This window comes from Delphinus delphis, chromosome 20 (assembly GCF_949987515.2).
Source record: "Delphinus delphis chromosome 20, mDelDel1.2, whole genome shotgun sequence".
Lineage (NCBI taxonomy): Eukaryota > Metazoa > Chordata > Mammalia > Artiodactyla > Delphinidae > Delphinus > Delphinus delphis.
In genome coordinates this window covers 11,615,271-11,632,264 of record NC_082702.1, presented here as the reverse complement: position 1 = coordinate 11,632,264, position 16,994 = coordinate 11,615,271, and the positions used below count along the sequence as shown (strand labels likewise).

The 16,994-nt window shown below is 56.7% G+C and overlaps 1 protein-coding gene across 2 annotated transcripts in view; it reads left to right on the top strand.

Annotated features, from left to right (window-relative positions):
• Positions 1-3,149: 3,149 nt before the first annotated feature.
• GRIK5 (glutamate ionotropic receptor kainate type subunit 5) overlaps positions 3,150-16,994 on the top strand; it is a 51,461-nt gene continuing 37,616 nt past the window's right edge. Inside the window, exons 1-8 of one of the 2 annotated variants that reach the window (XM_060001009.1) lie at positions 3,150-3,617; positions 7,124-7,251; positions 7,558-7,722; positions 10,056-10,153; positions 10,251-10,416; positions 13,123-13,301; positions 15,351-15,404; positions 15,504-15,665. In XM_060001009.1, coding sequence (XP_059856992.1) covers positions 7,173-7,251; positions 7,558-7,722; positions 10,056-10,153; positions 10,251-10,416; positions 13,123-13,301; positions 15,351-15,404; positions 15,504-15,665 — 903 coding nt within the window. In that variant the 5' untranslated portion in view covers positions 3,150-3,617; positions 7,124-7,172. The remainder of the gene's footprint in view (positions 3,618-7,123; positions 7,252-7,557; positions 7,723-10,055; positions 10,154-10,250; positions 10,417-13,122; positions 13,302-15,350; positions 15,405-15,503; positions 15,666-16,994) is intronic. The other variant, XM_060001010.1, reaches the window with a different exon arrangement.

Genomic DNA, 16,994 nt, shown 5'->3' with positions numbered 1-16,994 from the left:
GGGGAGGGAAGGATTGAGAGTTTGGGATTAGCAGATGAAAACTATTATATGTATGATGGATTAAACAATATGGAACTATACTCAATATCCCGTGATAAACCATAATGAAAAAGAATATATATGTATAACTGAATCACTTTGCTGTACAACAGAAATTAACACGTAAATCAACTATACTTCAGTAAGATTTTTTTAATTAAAAAAACTTTTAAATCTATGTAAGAGGTTTTTTTTTTTTTTTTTTTTGTGGCCTCTCACGTTGCAGAGCACAGTCTTCGGACGCACAGGCTCAGCGGCCATGGCTCACGGGCCCAGCCGCTTTGCGGCATGTGGGATCTTCCCGGATCGGGGCACGAACCCGTGTCCCCTGCATCGGCGGGCGGACTCTCAACCGCTGCGCCACCAGGGAAACCCAAGAGTTATTTTTTATTAGGATCTCAAGGAGCCTAGTAATAATAGCTAATGTGTCTTGAGTGTGTTATGACTTGCTAAGTATTATGCTCAGTGCTTTCCATGCATCATACAGTTTAATCCTCTCAATAACCCTGGGAGGGAGGAACTATTGCTCTCACTTTGCAAAGAAACTGAGGCTCAGAGAAATTAAATAACTTGTCCATCATTAGGAAGAGACAGAGCCAGGATTGTAACCCAGGAGTTGACTCCAAGGTCTATACTCTTGGCTCCCAGGCTCTACTGCCTGACAGGTGGGACATCCAGAGTGGCATGCTAAATGGATGAATGCAATAAGTAAAGGAAAGAAGTTGGTGGTAACCAGTGAGCTCTAAGGCTAGTAATCTGGATTTGCCCTCAGGATGAAATCACCAGGGGCAGGAACCAGATAACCTGGAAGCTAGACTCAGCCTTTGACAGGCTCCATGCCCTGGGGCAGAGTCTCACTCCTGTCCACTTGAAAATGGAAGGGTCAGGCTTGATTTATCAGGCCCCTTTCTGCTGCGACCTTCTGCTTGTATTTCCCAATTTATCTGAATTGACTAGGTCCCTTCACTTCAGATGATACAGGAGTAACCTGAGGCCTGCGTCAGTTTTTCTGGAGATGGTGGCACAGGACTAGGACTTCTGGGACAGGTTCAATCTAGGATAGGCATTCTACGCTGGGGTCCCTGCATAAGCAAAGGCCTAGAGGCCAGGGCGAGTCTGCGCTTTCAGAGCGAGCTGGAGCTGAGGGTGGGTGTTGGGGGCCCCTTAAGTAGGGCGAGGAGGTATATGTAAAGTCGGTGGGCCTTCAGGGTCAGATGTATATGTCAGAAGCATGTGGGGGATGCAGGGGGCCTCCCATGCCAGGCCGATGTGAGAGTTGCCACGTGCAGAGTGTATGCGCGCGAGGCATGCGGTCACGTGTGCTGGGGGCTGCACGTGAGTGTCTCAGTGTCTCCTCCCCATCACGAGCATTGGGGGTGGTGGTGAGTCATGGACTCAGCCTTCAGCGCCAACTGTCATGTTCCTTCCCCCAAAATTTCACCCCCCACCCAGCCATGCACCACCCACCCCCACTCCAAGATCTGTATCTCTGCTTCTCTCTTCCATCCCCCTGCCCTGCTCAGCTCTCTCCAAGAGGGAGGGAGTCTTCCACTTCTGCTGGCTCTGCCCTCCAGCTCCCTGCCCTTTCCCACTGACTATATGCTTGGGTGAATCTTCTCCCACCCACTCAGGTCCCCAGGATTTCTTTCTGCATGATGGAGAATTCTCATACTCACCACCCATCCCTTCACCTCCATGGGGACTATTTCTATTTCTGGGGGCTTCTCCCTTTTCTCCATGGGCCGGCTGCTCCTGCCTCAGTGGGCCTTTTGTGTCCACATTCTGCCTTTGTGGGTTTTCTGGTGTCTGTGGGCCTCCCTCCATTTCCGTGACCCTCTCCCACTTTTCTTGGCCCTCCTCCTTGTCTCTGTAATATGCATCCTTGTTCCAGTGTCTGTGGTCCTCTCCTCCTGTCCATGGTCTTCTCCTGTCACTATGGACCACTCCCCATGCCTGAGGAGTGCTTTCTGTTCCTGTGGGCCTCTCTCCATCTTCCTGGGGGCTCTCTGAGTCCATGAGCTGCCCCCTGTCCCCATCTTCATGGGGGGCTCTCTGAGTCCACGAGCTGCCCTTGTCTCCGAGGTCCTTAGCTTGTCTCTGTGGTCTGCTCCCTGGTCTAGATGACCCTTTCTTTGCTCTGGGCTTTTCCCTGTCCTTGTCCTTGTGGGGTTTGCGGACCTTGGTCCACCTCTGTGGCTCTTGATGGCTGTCTTGCTGTTTCTCTGCATTTTTCTTCATCTCTGTAGCCCTCTCCCCCAGCTCCATGGCCTTCTCCCCAGGTCTCCCTGCCTCTCAGCTGTGTCTCTGTGGACTCCTGTGCCCAAGGGCTGCCTGGGCAGGGCGGTGGCATGGTGTGGTGGAGGAGGTGGCGGCGGGTGGGCCCTCTGTCCAATGCAGCGCCTTCCCCTCATCAGCATTCTCCTCTCCGGGGGCTCCCCAGCTCGGACCAATACGGGCTCCCCCTCCCCTGACTCCCATCGCTCCATATCTCTCTCTCTCTCTCTGACTGCCTGCCTCCCTCCTGCCCACCCTCCTCCCCGTCTCCCTCCCTCCCTCTCTCCTTCCCTCCCTCCCTCATCTCTCTCCCCCCCCGCCCCCCTGCGCTCCAGGACCCAGCGCGGGCGGCAGGCGGGCAGGCAGGCGGCGGCCTTGGAGGGGAGAAGGAGAAGTGGTGGTGGTGGCCGCGGCTGCGGTGGCAACCAGCAGCAGGAAGGCAGGCCCAGCTGGGGACCCGGAGCCGGCGGCTGCTTCTCACAGGGAACCAGGGGTCCATGGCCAGGCCCTCCTGCTGAGGCCCTGCGCTGGGTGCCCCTGGGACACCCCCCCTCCTCCTTCTCCCTCTTCCACCTGCTTCTCTCCATCCTCCCCTCCCTCCTCCTCTCCCTCCTCCCTATCTCTCCACCTCTCCGGCCCTCTCATCACTCTTTGGGTTTCCCAGCACCCCGTCCTCCCCAGGCCCTCCACTCCTCTGCCTCTCCCCGCCCCCAGCATGCTTTCCCGTGGGGGCTGAGGGCTTGAGGTCCACAGGCCCTAGCCTCTTCCAGGGCAGGGCCGGGGCTCCAGGGGGGAGGGGGGAAGGGGTGGCCCCCTCCCCCCCACCAAGCCCTCCCCTCCCCCACTTCTCCCGATGGCCAGCTTCCTTGTCTCCACCCAGTCCTCGCCCCCCGTGGCCCCCCCAGGCCGGCCTGGCTAGGGGAGGGGGCGGGGGCCCTTGCCTGGGCCGGCTTCCCCCTCCCCCGGCTCTGCCTGTGCCCCCTCCCTTTCGTTTTCACCTTCCTCCCTCCTTCCCCTCCATTTGCTCCTTCCCCCTCTCCTCTCTCCCCTTCCCTCCTCCATTTTCTCCTTTCCCCTTCCTCCCCTCCCCGGCCCGCCCTCTCCTCTTCCACCTGTCCTTCCTCCCTGCGCCCCGGGAGCACCCCCATTTTGGGTTAGTTGGGGGCCACTGCCGGAGGTGGGGGAGGGGGCCCTCTGGACTGCCCTCTCCCCCCGCCCCAGCCACACCGCCCAGCGTCAGAGCATCTCCTCCTTGTCGTTCCTCGGGCCTCGAGGGAGCCCAGCCCTCCGTCCCACCAGGATCCGTGAGTGTCTGCAGGATGGGGGTTGGGCTGGGGCCGGGCCTGGGTCCTGGAAGGCTGGGCTCACTGCGGCCTGGTGGGGGGCCCCGCATTCCCCTGCTCCCCAAAATGGCAGATACCCTCCCCCACCAAGGGCCTGCCCTGCGCCCTCCATCTCCCAGCCTTCCTTCCCCTTGGCCTTTCCTCACCCCTTCTTCTGGGTCCAGAGCTCATCTTGCCTCCCAGCCCCCAGCTGCTGGGCTCCTGAGGGGCTGGCTGGCTCTTACTTGCGGTCTCACTCCCTCTCCGGGACTCCTGGCTGGTCTCCGCCCCTGCTTGCTCCAGCCTCGGCCCCGCGGTGACCGGCTCTGCTCTCTCACTCTGTTTCAGTCTCTCTTCTTTCCTCTGAGCCTCATCCTCTCTGCCTGCCATGCGTCCCATCCCAGCCGGTCTGTATCTCCTGGAAATGTCTTTCCGTTTTGGAATCTCCATTTCATGTGTCTCTTGGGCCTCGCTCTAGCTCTGTCCAACTTGTTTCTCCTTACTGCTAGCCCAGCCCTTTCTTGGTGTGTCTCTGCTGATCTCTGTCTCCGTCTCCCTCTCCTCCCTCTGTCTCTCGAAACTCCCCTGTCCCTCCTCTCTCTCTTTTGGGAGGATCCCATGCCCCGTCTAGCCCTCTCTGCACTGCCCTCTGTCCCCTGTTTGCTTTGCCTGTGCCTCTGCTCCCCTGTCTGCCTCTCTAACTCTGGGCTCGGAGGCTGTCTTCCTCCTCTTACTTTTCTGCTTTCTTCCCCGGATCCACTCCTCGTCCTGTCTCCTCCATCCCTCACTCCTTTAGCAACTGCCCCCCTCCATGGTCCACTTTGTTTTTTCTATGGTGATCTCCCCCCCACCCCCATTCTCTCTTCCCACTTCTCCATTCCCCTGCCAGACCTTTGGTTCCCATTCCTTCCCTCCCTTTGGGGCTTGCAGGCTCTGGGAATGACCGCCCCTTCCAAGGTGCTCTGAGTGATGCACCTCTGTGTGGACCTGCCCCCCTTAGGTGGGTGCTTGTCCTGTCTCCTGCCTGTGCCCCTCCAGGTCACTCACTCTTCCTCCCTCAGTTTCCCTCCCTGACTCTCACTTCTCGTCTCTCCTTGTTTGGGACTCTGTCTATCTTGTGTCTGTCCCACTTGCCCCTTCCTCTTCTCGAGAGAAACTGTGTGGCTCACGTACCTTTTCTCTCTGTCTCTTTCCGACTAGCCCTCCTTCTTTTCAGAGTTTTGCAATTTCTCTTCTCCCCACGGTTCCTGTACCTGTTAGTTGTTTTGCCTCACCTCATTTGCCCTCTCCCCTTTGTGATATCTCTCACTTGCCCACTTGTCTGTCTTCCTACCCTGGCAGGGCCCTTTCCGCTCACTCAGCTGCTGTGTTTCCATCTTTATCTGGCTTTGCCTAAGTACCTGGGCCTGTGAGACTCGGGCCTGATTCCCTGCCCCTCCTCTCTCACGCTCTCTGTCTTGTCTCTGTCCCCTTTGGTGTCTCACTTGTAGGTGATGTGTGTGTGTCCTTCTCTCTCATTTAGCCCCAGTTACTTACTTTTGGTCTGTCTGTTTTTCTGTCTGTGCCTTCCTGTACCTCTGTGTCCATCTGCTGCCCCCAGCCCTGTCCCTGGACTGTGTCTTTCGGCTTCCACCCGTGTCTGCCACCTGTGGGTCCCTGCCCTTCTGGCTCCTGTCTCATTCTCGGTCTTTCTATCTATCCTCTAGTCTCTGCTCCCTGATTTGCCCCCAGAAGCCCCTGGTGTCTCAGGATGACCCCCTCACTCCAGCCTCTCTCCTAGCCCCGCCCTCCACATCCCTCCCCCTGTGAATTCTCCTTCCAGCTTCTCCCTGCTTCCCTTGCTCCTCCACCCTTGACAGGCCTTCACCTTAGATGCCGATTACAGTCCACAGGCCCCAGGCTGTCCAGCAGGCCCTCCCATCCCCAGCCTGTCTTTCCCAGAGGTCCCGAGAGAGAGAGGGATCTGCTCGAGGTCACCTGGGAGTCGGTGGCAGAGCAGGGGCTGAGGGCGGGGTCTCTTGTGGCCCTGGCCTAGGTTTTCTGGCTTCAAGGGATGATCTGAATTTTGCATTGTGCCTCTGTCTCCATTAGCAAGTTTCATTCTACCATCTCCCCAGCTTGAGCCCTCCTTCTGTGGGCATGAGTGGGGTGCGGGGAGCCCCCCAGGCTCACCTCACAGCATTCTAGGCCTCTCAGTAACCCCCTCCCATGGAAACCCAAGTGTCCCTTCCCTTGGGGGCATGGCCGTTGGCCAGGGGGCACCATGCATCTGGCCAAACTCATCCCTGCCCAGTGGTCACCCTGCAGAAGCCCAGGGCACCTGGAGCAGTTGTGGGGAGCAGAGACTCACTGTCTGCCCCTAGTCTTCAGCTCCCTGGTGCTGGGTGCGGGGGCACAGTTTGGGACCCGCTTCTGCAGACAGTGCACCCCTTGCCTTACTCAGTCTTCCCATCCAGGTCTCTGGTGGCATCTCTGGTGGGTTTGTGTCCTCTCCATTCTGTCTTCCTGTTCTATTCTGTGTCCCTCCTGTGTCTTGACTTCCCTCTCTTCTGCCTGCCTGCTCTCTTCCTCTCCCTGCCCTGCCCTTTCTCTCTCCATCTCCGTGTCTCACTGTCTTCCTATCTCTTCCCTCTTTCTCTTTCCTAGTCCTGTCCTCATCTTCCTGTAACTCTCCTCTGTTTCTCTCCATTGCTATCCCCATTCTCTTGTCTTCATATCAGCTTTCTGTTCCCTTATATTTTGGCCTATTTTCCCTTTCTCCTTTCCTGAGTCTCTTGGTATCCCTCCCACCTCTGGCCTCTCTTCCTCTTTCTGTCTCTATGCTTCCCCCCTTCCCTCTCTTTACCCTTCTTTTTTCCTTTTTTCTTTTTTAGTCCCTTAGGTGCCTCAGGTCTGACCATCTGACTCCATCTGTGTGCCTCCATGTGTCTTTCTCTTCCCAAGTTTCCTAACTCCTGGATACTCTCCCCTCCAGACCCCGGATGTCCAGGCCTCTCTCCCTGTGGGATTGTGGGAACCAGGGACGTCAGGAAGGTGGCAAGTGAGGCCTGGGATGGGGTTGCCTAGCAACCACTGCATCCTCTCCAGCCGGTTTCTGTTGCCTAGTAACAGCTGCCTGCCCAGAGACAGGGGCGGAATTGGGTGGGGGGGTGGCACTTCCTGGTCTCCTCCTGGGGTGGAGATGGTTCCTGGAATTCGCTCTTACCTGAGATCCTTTTCATGCCTGCCTCCCATTTTGGTGGCTCTAGCAGTGTTTCTCCCACTCAGTGCCTGCGTGCTGTGGGCTTCTCCCTGCTAGCGCTCCTCTGATTCTCAGCTCCCCCTACAGCGATGCCTTCAGTCTCGTCAGCTCTAATGAGGGCAGGGCCCTTCAGAGCTCAGCAACAGTGTCCCAGGCTCTGTGGTCACCACCCCATCCAGCAGTCCCCAGAGGGGCTCAGAGGCCCCCATATCAGCAATCTCCCCGTGGGCTGGGGGTCTCCCTGCAGGTGGCGAGTGGGGGCCGCGGCAGCTGCGTCCCCATGAGGAAGGAGGAAGATGCCGGCTGAGCTGCTGCTGCTGCTGATTGTCGCCTTTGCCAGCCCCAGCTGCCAGGTGCTCTCATCACTGCGCATGGGTGAGGCCCTACAGCGCCCCCGCTGGCCCCTGCCTCCTCACAGACCCTCCCGGAGCCCTCCCTGGGGTTCTTTTCTGGGCCTGCCAGCCCCTCAGGACCCAGGGATCTGGGCCTCGGCCCAGCAGCCCCCGGCTCCTTCCTCCCCCGGACCTAGGAGTCCAGATCCCGGCTCTCTCCAACCTCAGATCAGGGAGTCTGGAGCCCTGACCCCACCTCCAGCCTCCCTCAGAGCCAAGGAATCCAGGAGCCCAGCCCTTCCTCTCTCAGGACCCAGGAGTATGGTCCCCAACTCCTGTGTCCCCTCAGCTGCCATCCTGGACGACCAGACAGTGTGTGGCCGCGGTGAACGTCTGGCCCTGGCCCTGGCCCGGGAGCAGATCAACGGGATCATCGAGGTCCCAGCCAAGGCCCGCGTGGAAGTAGACATCTTTGAGCTGCAGCGGGACAGCCAGTACGAGACCACGGACACCAGTGAGCAGGGCCACAGGGGCCGTGGGGTGAGGCAGGGCAGGCTGGTGGCCCTCCGTCTGTTCCTCGGCCCTGGCCACCTCAGCTTGCCGTGTTCTCTTCTAGTTCCGTCTGCCCCTTCCTTCCTGTCTGCACTGCCCTCTCCTTCCCAGAGATGGTGCTGCTGGGCCTGGGGCGGTGGGGAGAGCATCAGCCCCCGTGCTGCCCTGGAGGAGCTGAGGGCCCCGTTTGAAAGAGAAGCTTCACAGCTGGCTGGGGACACTTAGCCCCCAGAGCTAAATAATGAGGGGCCCAGGCAGCGAGGCCAGGGTGCCTCAGGGGCAGGGACAGCGAAGGTGTTCTGGAGAAGACTAAACTGAAGCTGAGCTCTGAAAGATGAGCAGGATATAGAGGGAGAGGTGTTGCTCAAGGTATGCCCCGTGGAACACAACCAGCCCTATTAGCAGGGGTGCATGAGTCTGTTGAATACTCACAGACTGAGCAAGTGTCCCTTGAACAGACGTGCTGGGGACATTAGACCTTCGGGAGATGCTGCCTTCAAAGGTGTTTTAGACAGATTTCTCTCCTGCAGGCCTTTATCAGAGCCTTTGTTATGTTCATGTGTGTTTCAGATCACTGAGAGGGAGAATGGGGTCCAATGTTTCCTGGACTTTTTTGACTGGTATAGCACAGAACACAATGAGAGACCGGGTTGGAGGGTATGGAGGGAGATGGTATTCCAGGCATGTGCCTGTAGTCTGGCGCTGGGGCAGAGGGGAGGGCTGAGTATTTGGAGCCAAGCAACTCGATGTGGGGTTGCGCCCATCCTGAACACCTGGACTCAGGACGTGTTTGGGGGGATCGTGAGAGACTTCTGGACTGGAGTGGGACTCGGCAGTGGGAGGTGAGGCTGGGCAGGTTGACAGGCCAGCTCGAGGAGGTCTACAGGTCAGGTTGAAAGACGCTACCTTCACCTACAGGCAGTGGGGAGTCGTTGATGCGTTTGGAACAGGGAGCTGGTGAAAGTGGAGTCTGGAAGCTAGATTTGGGTAGCTGGCGAGGAGACTGGTGCGTGCCTGAGTTGACAGCCCTAAAGTAGGACAGGGGAGGAGGGGTCGAAGAGAAGCGGACAGATATGAGAAAATTTGGGGACAAAAAAGAGACAGGATTTGGTGACTAATTGGCCATTAGGAGGAAGATTGAAGGCAAGGACCATTTCCAGGTATTTGGTGTGTGTAAATGGTGGGACCCTCACCAACATGGAAGACACAGAAGGAATAAGTTTGGAGGAAGATGAGACGTTTAGTTACGGTGCTCTTAGTTGGATGGCAGAAACCCAACTCAGGCTGCCTTAAGGAAAAAAGAGAACTTATCAGCTCATGTCACTACAAGGCCTAAAGATTAATTTCAGGCTTGGTTGAATCCAGGTACCCAAATGATATCCCAGGATTGTTTCAGGCAAGGCTTAATACAGGCACTCAAATGATGTTCCAGGAACCTCTGTGTCTTCATCTCTGGGTCCTACTTTCCTCTAAATTGGCTTCATTTTCAGGAAGGCCCTCCCCAGCTGGTGGCAAGATGGCCTCAACTGCTCAAAACTTTGCATCTCACCAGTTTAGCAAACCCAGTGATAATTTTAGCAGAGGACCTGGGGAAGGCTCTCAGTGGCCTAGTTTGAGCCTGTCCCCATCTCTGAACCGATCCCTGTGGCCAGCACAGTATGCTTCTTTGATCCTGGGTCAGGTACCAATCAATTCTGGGAACCATGTGATTCCCTCAGGAAAAGTTAGGGTTCTGCCATGGGGATGGGCACTGGACAGGTAAAAACCAAGGCTCCCGTCCACCTCCCAGTCTTGAGATGCACACATGTTTAAGGAGAAAGAAAATGGAAGAAAGAGGAGCGAGGAAATACAGCAGGGGAATGGTGTTTGGGGTGTAGAGTGTGGAGGGGACCTTGGCTGTGGGTTCAGGGTAGAGGGGGTGTTGGATGCACCTTAGGTTGTGCGTGGTTCAAAAGCTTAAGAGAGACAAAGGCTGAGAAACCAGGCACTGGATTTGCAGCCAGAAGGAGGTCCTTGGTGTATCCTCTTCATTTCTTCCTTTGTCTCTCTCTTGGTCTGAGCCGGCCCTCTGTTGCCATGTCTCCCTGCCTCCCTCTGTCTCGTGCCCCCTCCTTTTGTTTCCTGCGGTGGGCTGGGTCAGGGACTGGGCTTCTGGGTCCCCAGGTGGTGGAGGAGGGTCAGGCAGCTCCATGTGGAGTGTCGGGTTCTCTCCTGGGCCAAGGCAGTTCCCTGAGGGCGGGGACAGAGAGGAGGAAGAGGGTCCCTGAATCTGCGGTCTCTTCCCACCCCTCACAGTGTGTCAGATCCTGCCCAAGGGGGTCGTGTCTGTCCTGGGGCCCTCCTCCAGCCCTGCGTCGGCCTCCACCGTGAGCCATATCTGTGGGGAGAAGGAGGTGAGGTGGGAACGTGGGGTTGGCGGGGGGGCGGTCCCTGGAGGCGAGGGCTGGGGAGGGGGGAGCAGGATGGAAGCAAAGGTCCTTCTCTGTTCAGATCCCCCACGTCAAGGTGGGTCCCGAGGAGATGCCCCGCCTTCAGTACCTTCGCTTCGCGTCTGTCAGCCTGTACCCCAGTAACGAGGACGTCAGCCTGGCGGTCTCCCGGATCCTCAAGTCCTTCAACTACCCTTCGGCCAGCCTCATCTGCGCCAAGGCCGAGTGTGAGGGAGGAGAACTGTTTTTTATTTTATTTTATTTTTTTGGACGCGCCGCCCGGCCTGTGGGATCCTAGTTTCCCCGACCGGGGATTGAACCCAGGCCCTTGGCAGTGAGAGTGCAGAGTCCTAACCACCGGACTGCCAGGGAAGTCCCACGAGGGAGGAGAACTGGATGCCTTGTTTTCTATTTCCCCAAACTCCCCTTCCCAAGACATCTAGTCTCCCACAGTCATGAATGCCCCCTGATTTTAAGGCCCGGGGGATCCAGACACAGGCTCTCCTAGTCTCCACCATCCCTTCCCCTTTAGGAACCCAGACCTCTGGTTCCACAGGCCACCCCCTCCCCACCCACTCCTGCCCCTAAAGAGACTCTTTAGTCCGCAGATAGTGACTGAGCACGTGCTCGGAGCAGGGCCCCTGCTAGGTCCCAGTGATTTAGCAGTGAACAACGCTAGGCGTGGTCCCCGGCTTCCCGGAGCTCCGGGGCCACTGGGGGACGCCGTGGTCGAGCAGTTGTGATGCGGAGTGTTGCGAGCTCTCAGGAGTTAAGCGGGGGTGATCCAACCCTAGTCTAGGAGGTTCAGAGCCTGCCTCCCAGAGAAAGGGACCTCTAAGATGGACCTGAAAGGTAGGGAGGAGGTGAGGTGGGAGAGAAGAGAGGGAGTATGTACAAAGCAGAGGGCAGGGCAGGGCAGAGGCGAGGCCCTGGGAGGCTCAGAGATGCTCCCAGCATGGGAGCAATGAAGTAGGACCTGGGAACGGGGCATGATCACTGAGGGCCTTTTGTTTTTTCCTGAAGACGATGGGGGCCATGGAAAGTACCCATACCGGGCAGGGACGAGTGTGTTGCAGGAAGAGCTCTTTGGGCTCTTTGGCTGCAACACAGAGAGCAGACTTGGAGACTCCATGACACGAGATGTGGCATGGAGAGCAGCTAGAGGCGGGGAGGGATGGTCCTGGTTAGGGCTCAGGTGGTGGCATGGGGACGGAGGGGCCAGAATGGATTTGAGGAGAGTTGTGAGGGAAGGGAGAGGGTGGGGTCACGGACGGTGACCAGGTCCTGCCCGAGGAGGAGGGGACAGTCAGTTCAGGGGCACACACTGTGTTTGAGGTGTCTTTGAGACATTCAAGTGGAGACGTCTGGGAGGCTGACGGGCTTGTGGGTGCCGCTGGAGAGAGAGAGGACTGTGCTCAGTCACCTCCAGGAGGGATTCCTCTTTCAAAAGGTATTCACTGCACACCTGCCGTGGTCCAGACATTATTTTTATTTTTTACTTTTTACTTATTTATTTAATTTATTTATTTTTGGCTGTGTTGGGTGTTCGTTGCTGCACGCAGGCTTTCTCTAGTTGCGGCCAACGGGGGTCACTCGTTGCAGTGTGCAGGCTTCTCACTGCAGTGGCTTCTCTTGTTGTGGAGCCCGGGCTCTAGGCGCGCGGGCTTCAGTAGTTGTGGCTCGCAGGCTGTAGAGCGCAGGCTCAGTAGTTGTGGCGCACGGGCTTAGTTGCTCTGAGACGTGTGAGATCTTCCTGGACCAGGGCTCGAACCCCTGTCCCCTGCATTGGCAGGTGGATTCTTAACCACTGATCCACCAGCGAAGTCCCCAGACATTGTTCTTGGTATTAGGGATGTGGCAGTGCATGAACCAGGCCCTTGTCAAACCTAATGAGAAGAGCCAGGCAGTGGACATAGAGAAGACGTGGTCTGGTCAGGAGTAGTGAGTCCTGTGGACAAATAGAGGAGGATGATGGGAATTGGGAGAGCTGGAGTAAGGGGGTGCAATTTGAAATAGAATGGTTGGCGTGGACCTCACTGAGGAGGTGATATCTGAGTAAAGATCTGGAGTGTGGGGGTCTGGAGAGGAGCGTTCCAGGCAGAGGGAACAGCCAGCGCAGAGGCCATGGGGCACGTGTGTGTGTGTGTGTGTGTGTGTGTGTGTGTGTGTGTGTGTGTGACAACAAGGAGGCCGGCGTGGCTGGAGCCAAGCGAGTGGGAGAGGAGGAGATGAGGTCAGGGACATAATGAAGTGAGTCGGCAGTTGGAGTAGGGCCTTGCAGACTGTGAGGACTTTGGCCTTCACTCTGAACCAGCGAGAAGCCGTTGGAGGGTTTGGAACAGAGGAGGACACATCTGCGTTACAGCAGCAGTTCTGGCTGCTGTGTAGGGAACAGACTCTCCGGGGGCAGGCGTGGCCGATGTCACAGGCGGGAGATGGCAGTGGCTCGGGCCAGGGCCGTGACGGGGATGCGGTGCCGTGGGGTGTGTTTTGAAAGTAGAGCCTGGGTGGATTGGCCGTGGGTGTGAGAGACAGACAGGGGCCAGGCTGCCGTCAAAGGTTCTGGCCTGAGCGCCTGGCCGGCTGGAGTCTGTTCACCACTGTGGTGGTTTGGCGAGGAGAGCAGATTGCGACTATGCACACGTGAAGTGTGCGACGTTTGTCATGCAGCCCGGTGGGGGCAGAAAGGTGGCAGGAGACAGCGATCTGGAGGTCGGGGGAGGTCTCGGTTGAGACTTCAATTTGAGAGGACCTGAGCATCAGGCACCTGGGCCCAGCACCCCAAGAGAGCCAGCTGCACTCCAAACAGCCACCCCACATCCTGGGCGAGCCCTGGTCCTCTCCCAGCTACCCCGTGCCAGAGAGGAGGGAGCGGCTGCCCCAACTCCAGGCACACGGAGGGGCTCTAACCCAGGGCCCCACCCCTCCCTCAGGCCTGCTGCGATTGGAGGAACTGGTGCGCGGCTTCCTCATCTCCAAGGAGACGCTGTCAGTGAGGATGCTGGACGACAGCCGGGACCCCACACCGCTGCTCAAGGAGATCCGAGATGACAAAGTGTCCACCATCATCATCGACGCCAACGCATCCATTTCCCACCTCATTCTCCGTAAGGTGGGTCCCCACCTGATTTCCCCTCTCTGGTGGGTCCCGTCTCTGATTTCCCTACAGGGTCAGGAGCAGAAACATGGGGTGACAGAACAAGTCAACCAAGGCCCATGGGCCTCAGTTATCACGTGGTGGTCCGGAGCCCCGCTTCCTACGTGCAAACGCTAAATAGGAAGTATTGTCTCTCAGCTCAGCTGCTTGCCGGCTGCACCCTTGGTTGGACCCTGGACAGTCGCCTTCCCTCTCTGTGCATACCTGCTACCTCAGTGGGGTGCCGTGAGGGTTAATGAGTGAAAGGTGGGGAAGCACTGGGACAGGCCCTGGCCCAGAATAAACGCGGGCGTAGTGGGAGCGCCCTGTCATCTTTACTGAGTGCCTCTCCTACTCTGTGTCGAGGTGTTTGCGTGCCTTCTTTAATTTGGCTCTCGGGACTTCCCTGGTGGTCCAGTGGTTAGGGCTCTGCGCTTCCACTGCAGGGGGCCCTGGTCCTCTCCCTGGTCGGAGAACTAGGAGCCCACAATTCGTTCAGTGTGGCCCCCAAAAAACAAAAAAAAACAAGGTAATTTGGCTCTCACTCCAACCTGCAGGGCAGGGCAGGTATGATACCATTTTTTGGATGAAGAAGCAGGGGTTCTGGCGGGGGCGGGGAATGGACTGTCTCAAGGGCACCACCCAGGAAGGGCCAGCACAGGACATTTCCCCATGGGCCCTCCACATGCCATCCAATGGTGACCCACATTCATTAATCATTCATTGTTCCCTGCTCTTAATTTTTCCTCATAATTGAATGTGTATTATTTATTTTTCTCCAGTTTTTAAAAAATTAAAACCATATATCATTGCCTATCGTAGCTAACAGGAAGAAGTGTGGACAGAATCCACAGGGCTCTTGAGGCTTAGAGAAAAGATTTCGGGTTCTGGAGGCAGACAATGCAGGCCTGGGCCGGGGTCCCAGCCCCTCCTGTGCGAGCCAAGTGACCGGTGGTCACTTTCCTCTCAAGCCTGCATTTTTCTGTCCTGGAATGGGCTGTAACCCATGTGATAACAGCTCCTGCCACACAGGCAATGCAGTCTGGTGCCATTTCATGTTCTAATGATGGTAGCAGGACAGAACTGGGCACTCCTAGCATGGAGACGTCTTCTAACTTTGTTTTCCTTGAGGACTGTGAGAAAGGGGGCTCACAACATGAATCTTGAGATTTATTTATTTTTATTTATTTTTTATTTTTTTTATTTTTTTGGCTGTGCTGCACGGCTTGCGGGATCTTAGTTCCCTGACCAGGGATCAAACCTGTGCCCCCTGCAGTGGAAGCGTGGAGTCCCAACCACTGGACCGCCAGGGAATTCCCGAATCTTGAGATTTAAATTGGCTGCCTTTAATTGCAAAGTGCTTTTTTTTTTTTTTTTTTTTTTTTTTTGCGGTATGCGGGCGTTTCACTGTTGTGGCCTCTCCCGTTGCGGAGCAGAGGCTCCGGACGCGCAGGCTCAGCGGCCATGGCTCACGGGCCCAGCCGCTCTGCGGCATGTGGGATCTTCCCAGACTGGGGCACGAACCCGCGTCCCCTGCATCGGCAGGTGGACTCTCAACCACTGCGCCACCAGGGAAGCCCTGCAAAGTGCTTTTAAAGATTGCAGGGGGTAGTTTTTCTGACCTGTGACCAGGCTGAGCCTTACAAATTAGCAGCCCAAATTTGGCTTTGGGGCAACCTGGGGGTTAAGGTTAAGGTTAAGGTTGCCCTCCCCCACCCTGTTTCTGAGGTGTCCCTTTGCCTGTCTCCAGAAGGCAGTCTTCTATGTGACCTGAAGAGGGAGGCGGGCACTTGAGGGTGTCATTCTCTCCTCCAACAAAATCTTCTTCCCACCTGGGCCCTAGTCACCCTGCGGGACATGAGCAACCAAGGTCTCCTTCTGCCCCCACTTGTCTCCTTTCCCCTGTCTCTCTCTGTCTCTGGGTGTCTCTTACTGTTCCTTATGGGGTGTCTCCTTGCAAGGCCTGTCTCTAAATCTCTCTTGCTCTCTCGACTTCTCCCCATGCCTGCCTCCTGTGTTCTCCAGGCCTCGGAGCTGGGAATGACCTCAGCGTTTTACAAGTACATCCTCACCACCATGGTGCGTACCCTCTGCAGCCCCCGAAGCCCCCATCTCCCCGTGCAGCATCTGCCCTGACGTGGGCCCAGCCCCTCCCTCACCCCCTCTTCTCGGTCCCAGGACTTCCCCATCCTGCACCTGGACGGGATCGTGGAGGACTCCTCCAACATCCTGGGCTTCTCCATGTTCAACACCTCTCACCCCTTCTATCCTGAGTTTGTGCGCAGCCTCAACATGTCCTGGAGGGAGAACTGTGAAGCCAGCACCTACCCCGGCCCCGCGGTGAGCTCACACCCTTGCCCCCGGCACATGGGCATCCTGCACACAGACACTTCCGGGGCCCCTTCAGGCCTTGGCCGGTTGTGCTCAGAACCCTCCGGTGCCCCACTCGCTTTCTGAGAACATCCACGAGGCCTCACAGCGTGGCCCTGAGCTAAGTCTGAGCCCTTTCTTCCTTTCCACCTCCCAAGCCGCTCCAGCCACATGGGTCTCCTCCAGGTGCCTCTGCTGCCCCAGCACATGCGCAACTCAGGGCCTTTGCACTTGCTCTTCCTGCTGCTTTGCGTGCACTTCCCCAGGGAACTAGCAATTTGCTCCCTCCTCTCCAAGTTACTGCTCAAATGTCCCCCTGTTTACAAAATGGCAAACTACCCACTATTTAGCCACCTTCCCTGCCAGATTTTTCTCCATAGCATCTATCTTTGCTTATCTAATCACCATGTGGCTTGCTCTATGTTTTGCTTAGAGGTATGTACAGATATTTAGCTTGTAAGTTCCATGAGGGCGGGCATTTCTGTTTTGTTCACTATGGTATAACCAGCATCTAAAACCACCTGCTCAGAGTAGTATCTGATAATATATGTTGAATTAATGCAAACATACAAAAGATGCATATTTATGTGTATTTGTTCACAAACATCTAGCCATACACCAAGGTACCAAGACACTCCTACGTGCACAAAAACTCACACAGACACTGAGCCTTGCGGTCAGACATGTGCATGCAGGGCCATCGCACACATACACGGACAGGGGAGCGTCCATCCGCACCCCACACCTACCTACCCAACACGGATATTCAGACCTTTACCCCACCCAGCCAATACACGCTCTCCCAGACACACATCCCATGTTGGCCGTCATCGCTCAGTGGCCAGTTTGTGTCGAGCCCTCACTGTGTGCCAGGCGCTATTTTGAGCACTTTGCATGCATTGTCTCGCTTGAGCCCCACATAAGCACTCGGAGGCAGAGATAACTATCACCCTTCCTTTACAAGGGAGGAAACTGAGATTCTGAGAGAGGTGTGGACTTGGTTCTCTACAGGAAGTAGTAGGGCCGGGCCTCCAGCTCAGAGCCTCCCAAGCCCTGGACTCATAACCGTTACGTTCTCCTGCTTCCTGCACATCAGGCCCACCCTGTATATAGACAAATAAGCATGTTTTTCCAGCCCCACCCACATAAATGTGTCCCCAGACACACTCAGACAGGGGCTGTGGCTGTCTCCCCCCACCCTCCATGACCCTACATCAGCCACAAAGACACACAGATTCCTGCGCCCACCAACATCCCCCTTGAGGGTGACAGCTGGCCGTCTAGGCAAACCCTGTCAGA